Genomic DNA, 7206 nt, shown 5'->3' on the forward strand with positions numbered 1-7206 from the left:
ACACTGCCACTGGTAACCTAGTGATTCCAAGCTATTCTAAAACAAAATGAAGGAGAATTAAAATTGAGCAGAACAGAAAGAAGGGGCACCAACCTCAACTGGGGAGCTGGCCACACAGAGTTCAATGAAAGTCTGCAGAGATGGAGCCTTACCCATGGCAGAGTGGCACTACTACCACTTGCCTCGGGGTCCTGAATTCTACCAACAGGCATTCATTCCTTAGGATGAATTTCCCTTTGCACAGGGATAAACCCTCAGTTACACATTTACTCCCAGAACAATGTTTCTCAAAGTGTGGTCCACGGGCTACCTTCATCAGAATTACATGAGATGGTGGGGCTTATTCATTCAAATTCCTGTTAACAATGCATCCGTTTGACAGACCTGGAGCAGTTCCTGTCTGCTGCTAAGGTTTCCACTAGAGATGCAAGAAAAAAGTGTCCTCGCGTTTTCTGTCTGTCTCATTATGGCAGTCAAGATTGAATGGGGGAGTACACGGAAAAACCAGAAGAATTTCTGCAACTCAGAAGTAACCTTGTCAACAATGAAATCTTGTTTTACTCCAAAAAAAAAAAATTCCTGTTAACAAGTTGCATTATGGGGGGGGGGAGGTAAAAAAACAAAACAAAGCAAAATTGCATTATAACAAACTGCCTAGGTGGACTGTATGCATACTATAACTTGAGAATCACTGTCCAGAAGGGAAAATAAGCAAGCCATGACCACTTATTATCTATTCATTTATAAAACTTAAAAAAAAAAAGACAGCTACTTAAGTATAAGCAGTAATAAAAATATATAGCGAACACTTTGTTGGACACTTAAAATGAGCCAAGCCCTAAGTATTTTTAATGTATTCTTTCATTTAATCTTCATAAAAAACTATTGAACTAGTTCTCCTACTTTACAGATTAAAAAAAATTTTAAAAACCCACAACACACACACACACACTCTCTCTCTCTCCACAGAAAGGGAATATAGTATAGGAACAGTAAATTTTGACAGGGCAGTGAGGAGTGTTCCAAAGCCTACAATATTGGCTGAAGAGAACATGTTCTTTTAATGATAAATGATTTTGGATAGACAAGGGACAGCATCACATAATGAGCTACAGACTTTCTAATTATGGGAAACTATGAGGAGTGGGGAGGCAATCAAAACCATGTCCCACGTTGCCATTTTACTGATGGTCAGTTCTAGTCCTACTAAGCAAACAGGCATTTGATCAAGAAGTACAACTTTTCTGTAATCTCAGGAAGGAGCAGCTGGGTCTATTGAATGGAAACTTGGCTTTACCTACTTTTAGATATTAAACAAGACCATTTTCTCATCTGGAAAAACAAAAAATGTAAGCTTAGACCAGATGATCTCTAAGATTTTTTCCCTAGTACAACCCCAGATCCAATGATTATTAACTGAATCTCTGCCAATAACTCATTTGAAGGGTGAACAAACCATATAATTAGCAGAGTCCCTACATTCAGATGAGCTTCAGCAAAGATGGTGGAAGTTAACAAACCCTGGAGTATAGTAGTATAGTAGCATCTCTGCAGGATTCTCTGAGGAGACAGGAGTGGTCTTGACTTCTTAGCTCGGTGGGGCAGGGGGGGGGTGTCACACTGTGTTTATCCAAATTTGCTCCTAAATCTTCAGCTTGGTACAACCTACTCACACCTGGGTATCTGCAGTATTGGCATTCTACCTCTTGATGCTGAAGGCTCTTAACCTGACTGAAAGTAAATAAGCTTTTGTGTCCTTTTCCCCTCACTTTTGTTTGATGAGATAAATTACTCTCTACTGTGGCTGCAAGCAATTCAATTTCAACAGCATTTTCTTAATCCAATCCACACTATTGTAAATTCCTAGCTCTCAAGGAATGGAGAAGTTACTGTTGGGAGTGGCCAAGGTAATTATCCTGAGAACCCTAAAAGAACAGTTTTGCAAAAAGATCTGCTAGAGGCTACCTCCAAGGTGGCATACTCCTATTAAACTACTCAACCCTAAGTAACCACATCAAGTAATGTAGAAGCCAGATGTCATAAGCCACTTACCAATCTAAACAGCATTTTGGGCATATGCTACTTTCCTTCTTTCTCCATGTATCTCTTTTGTCTTTTTCCTACTTTCTTTTCTGTTATTGTTTCCTTCCTTCATCCCATTGCTCTTCTCATTATTCTGTCCATTGTATGACTTTGCAAAACTACCACCATATCAGGGACAAATATAATCCCTGCTGGTACCAAATTATGTTAAGGGAGACAATGCATTTTTTGATCCTTCTGTCCAATTTTCAAGCCATCTTATGTCCTGGAAATTTTTAAACCTCCCAAATAATTCCATTATATGTCTTCTGGTCCCAAGCTACACTCTGCCAGCTTTGTCTCCTCTCACTCACCTCCCTCTACACACCTTCTCACCAAACAACCAAAACTTTTGTTTTCTAACAGCTGAAGTCCTTTATTCTTAGTGTCCTTTCTACAGAGTGCTCTCTACACTTTCTTCACCTGTCAGCAAACTCTAATAGCTCTTTAAAAAGCAATTCCGGGACGCCTGGCTGGCTCAGTTGTAGAGCATGTGACGCTTGACCTAGGGGTGGTGAGTTAGAGCCCCACATTGGGCACAGAGATTACTTAAAAGAAAAACAGTTCAAATACCAGCCCTTCCCTGACTTTCCAAACTTGAGTGGAAAATCAGTGAAAACAGGAAGAAACTATGCAGCTGGACATTGGATGCCTCAAGAGCTGAGAGGTGCTGCATCAGATTCACCCATGAGGAAATGCGCACTGACCACGCTGAGGAAAAGGATTAGAATAACTTCCTTTTACTTCGCAGTTCTGCTGTTAATGAAACCACGATCTCCCTGGGCCTCAATTTCCCTCTCACACCTTACAATCTAGCTCTCTCCACATCTCTGCAGAGACACCCATGTGCGCCCAGGAACACACGCAATTCTGCCTCAATCCCCACAGGTACTCCAGAGCCACCAAGGAGAGGAGACTCCCCATCCCTCTCCCCGCGTACTTTCCCAGCCCTGCTCAGGGAACTCAGTGAGAAAGGCCCAAGTCATGCATCACGACTTGAGCCGCTGTACCCCAAAACTCCTCACAGGACTCCAGGGACACGGACACAGCGCACCCCACCCCTGACGCAATCCAGGAACCGCTGTACCCCAGGACAGGACCCGTAAAGCTCTACGAGAGGCTTTGTCCCGGCAGGCCTTTAAGGTTTCCGGACCCTGGCCCCCTGGGTCACTTTGTGTCTGATTTCTCCGCGCCAGAATCACTTGAGGGAGAGGCGAAGACCTCGCCCTCCTCTCAGCTCATTTGACGCTTCAGGCGCCCCTTCCCTCCCAGACTCACCTCTTGCTGAGGGGCCGGACCCTCACGGCCACCCGCACATTCGCCATCCCTCGGCCACCACCCAAGCAGCAGGTCCGCCCAGGGGCAGCACCCCCGGCCCCAACCCCAACCCGGCCCCGCCCGCCCCACGCGCTCACGGGACGACCCCGCCCATGCGCGCGCTGTGGGCCGGCATGGGTGGTGCCTGCCGTGCCTCAGCCAATCATGAGCCCGATGGGCGGGAGGCCGCGCGTCCCGGCCCCGCCTGCCGGGCCCGGTTCTCTCCGCCCCGCGTCGCCCCGCCCACGCACCTTCCGGCACGGCCCCGCCCATGCGCGCCTCTGTCCCACGGGGGCGGTGCCTGAGGTGCCTCAGCCAATCCCGAACCGTGAGGCCGAGAGGGCGCCAGTCCCCTCCTGGTATGGCCGGGTCCCACCCACCAGGAACTAGCTTTTGTTCTCGGACAGTGCTCTACCGAGTCAAGTCAATACGTTTAAGTTTCGGTTAAAGCGAAGTTTACAACGGAATTTGCTAAATACGTGAATTCGCTGCGTTGGCCTGAGTTGTCAATTCTGTGCTTAAATTTTAGGGGCAGAAATGAAATGGGGAGCACCGATGTTTTTGCAGTTACTGGAAAAGAGCAGTGTCTCTTTGAAGAGGCACTTGGAATGTGGAGAAGTTTAGAGTGCTCCAAGCTTCTCTGGATTGTGATGAACTTCAGGGCCACTCTAGCTGTGTTTGTGATTGTGGAGAGAATGCTGTCAGACAGAAATGGTTCATTAGGGGCGCCTGGGTGGCTCAGTTGGTTAAGCGACTGCCTTCGGCTCAGGTCATGATCCCGGAGTCCCGGGATCGAGTCCCGCATCGGGCTCCCTGCTCAGCGGGGAGTCTGCTTCTCCCTCTAACCCTCCCCCCTCTCATGTACTCTCTCTCTCTCATTCTCGCTCTCTCAAATAAATAAATAAATCTTTAAAAAAAAAAAAGAAATAATCGTGTTGTATACCTTTAACTTACACAGTTAAATATGAATTGTATCTCAATAAAGCTGGATAAAAAGTATTGCTGTGTTAATATATTTCTATTTTCAGGTTGGAGAGGTTGCCACAACAATATTCTGTATTTTCAAAACTGTATATACTCATAAATATTTCAATATGGGTTTTTAAAAAATAAGGGCTCCTTTTTAACATAACCATAATACTATTATCACAACCAAGAATATTAGTTCCTTAATACCATAAATATTCAGAGTTCAAATTTCCCTTATTGTCTCATAAAGCTGTTGTTTCTTTTTTTTAAACAATCTGTTTAAATCAGGATCCAAATAAATTGGGTTGATATGTCTTTCACTTTTTTTTTCTTTTTCTTTTTTTATTTTATTATGTTATGTTAATCACCATACATTACATCATTAGTTTTTGGTGTAGTGTTCCATGATTCATTGTTTGCATATAACACCCAGCGCTCCATTCAATATGTGCCCTCTTTAATACCCATCACCAGGCTAACCCATCCCCCCAACCCCCTCCCCTCTACAACCCTCAGTTTGTTTCTCAGAGTCCATAGCCTCTCATGGTTCGTCTCCCCCTCCGATTTCTCCCCCTTCATTTTTCCCTTCCTACTATCTTCTTTCTTTTAACATATAATGTATTATTTGTTTCAGAGGTACAGGTCTGTGATTCAACAGTCTTACACAATTCACAGCATTCACCATAGCACATACCCTCCCCAATGTCTATCACCCAGCCACCCCATCCCTTCCACACCCCCACCACTCCAGCAACCCTCAGTTTGTTTCCTGAGATTAAGAATTCCTCATATCAGTGAGGTCATATGATACATGTCTTTCTCTGTTTGACTTATTTCGCTCAGCATAATACACTCCAGTTCCATCCACGTCGTTACAAATGGCAAGATTTCATTCCTTTTGATGGTGCATAATTGAGTAGCTTCCTTGTTCCTCTCTTTCTCTCCCTGGCATAAATTTATTTAAAAAAAAAACCCAAAACACAAAAACAGGCCATTTTCCTGTAGATTTCCCACAGACTATATTTTGCAAATTGATCCCTGTGGTGATATTCAAGTATTTTTCTATCCTCTGTATTTTCTGTAATTGGTAGTTCAATCCAGAACCTTGATCAAATCAATCAGCACCTGTCTTTTTTTTTGTGCTATTTGCAGCCACTAATGATTATCATCTGAGCTCACTGGGTCATCAATTCATTAGGGGTTTGAAGGTGTGTGGAGGGGTGGTGTGGATCCCCATACCACCAAGCAATTCTCCAACATTAGCTGGATGTCCTACAATTCAATTCAATTCTGATACTACCTACCCAGAGATAGCATCAGATTCCAAAGGTTAAGGGCTCAGTCCCATTGGACTGTCTTCCACTTCCAATGCCAATCACAAACCGACGTTGTTACCTGTGCTTCAGACCCACTGGCTACAGAGTGGAGGTACCCACAAACTCCTCCTCTATTCAATTAATTTCCTAGAGTGGCCTTCAGATGCCAGTCAAAAAATCTAGGTTGTTACCTGTACTTCTGTCATAACTGGTCATAGACCAAAAGCTCCCCATGAGCCCCTTCTTGGGTTCAACTAATTTGCTAGAAAAGCTCACAAAATTCAGGAAACCCATTTACTCACTAGATTATTAGTTTATTACAGAGAAACTAAAGGATACAAATCAACAGCCAGATGAAGACATACACAGGGTGAGGTCCCAAAGGAGCTTCTGTCTTCATGAAGTTCAGGACCCAACATGGTGGCACATGGAAGTGTTCTGGTTCCCCAGTCTGGGGAAGAAAAATTATTCTCTTAGCATCTTTCTTTCTTTCTTTCTTTCTTTCTTTCTTTCTTTCTTTCTTTCTTTCTTTCTTTCTTCTTTCTTTCCTTTCTTTTCTTTTCTTTCTTTCTTTCTTTCTTTCTTTCTTTCTTTCTTTCTTTCTTTCTTTCTTTCTTTCTCTCTCTCTCTGTCTTCCTTCTTCCCTTCCTTCCTTCCTTCCTCTTGAGGTTTTATGAAGGCTTCATTACAAGGGCATGATTGATTAAATAAGTGACTGTTGCTAATCGATTCAACCAGCCTTCCTTCCTTCCCAGAGTTCAGGGAGGTGAGAAAGTTTCAACCCTCTGTTCACATGGTTGGTTCTCCTGGCAACCAGCCCCCATCCCTAGGTGGGGTCAAAAAGTCACCTCATTACCAAAACAAGTAATATCTTTAACAGTCTCATCACTTAGAAAATTCCAAGGGTTTTAGGAGTTCTACACCAGAAATGGGGTGAAGACCATTATACATATTTCTTTTTGTAAATCACAATGTCACAGGATTGCAAAGTGATGATATTCTAATTTTATCATTCTTCATCTATTTTATTTCTTTAAAAGATTTTATTTTTAAGCAATCTCTACACCCAACATGGGGCTTGAACTCAGAACCCTGAGATCAAGAGTCACGTGCTCTACCGACTGAGCCAGCCAGGTGCCCCTATCATTTTTCATTTATGAGTTGAAATACTTCTACACTGAGTAACTTTTCCTCATCAACTATTTGGTTATTCTGAGGTACAGTTTACATTGCAAAGGCAGGACAAATGCTTGATTGTTTCAATTACCAGTTTTTAAAATAAGTTGGTTCCCTAGCACTTCCCAAAGGTGATTAATGAGTTGTTTTTTTAATATTATTATAAATTCATGGATTTAAGCATATATGATTTGCTTCAGCCTATTGTACTTACTATTATTGATAACCAAATCATCCCAACTTTGGCCAGTGGGACATCACTGAATTCTGACTCAGCTCCAGTAGTCTTTGATAGCTTCTTTTATTTCTGATATGACAAGAAGTTCCAAGTTCATTTTGAACATTT

General features: G+C 43.0%; 1 protein-coding gene and 1 non-coding gene across 11 annotated transcripts in view; one reads left to right on the forward strand and one right to left on the reverse strand.

The window, feature by feature from the left end:
• The window catches only part of STARD9 (StAR related lipid transfer domain containing 9), a 128042-nt gene extending 124570 nt beyond the window's left edge, over positions 1 to 3472 (reverse strand). For all 10 annotated transcript variants that reach the window (XR_010405034.1, XR_010405033.1, XR_010405035.1 and 7 more), the window contains exon 1: positions 3361 to 3472. Coding sequence is in view for 7 of the 10 variants with exons in the window: in XM_064570577.1 (XP_064426647.1) it covers positions 3361 to 3407 (47 nt within the window). In the remaining 3 variants the exon portion in view is untranslated. The remainder of the gene's footprint in view (positions 1 to 3360) is intronic.
• LOC123862750 (small nucleolar RNA SNORA31) lies at positions 366 to 499 on the forward strand. The gene has a single exon (XR_006795420.1). It is a non-coding gene; the product is annotated as a small nucleolar RNA SNORA31 (small nucleolar RNA).
• Positions 3473 to 7206: the final 3734 nt, after the last annotated feature.

Source organism: Mirounga angustirostris, unplaced genomic scaffold (assembly GCF_029215605.1).
Source record: "Mirounga angustirostris isolate CCGP_5_RB_7025 unplaced genomic scaffold, mMirAng1.0.hap1 SCAF_9, whole genome shotgun sequence".
NCBI classification, from domain to species: Eukaryota; Metazoa; Chordata; class Mammalia; order Carnivora; family Phocidae; genus Mirounga; species Mirounga angustirostris.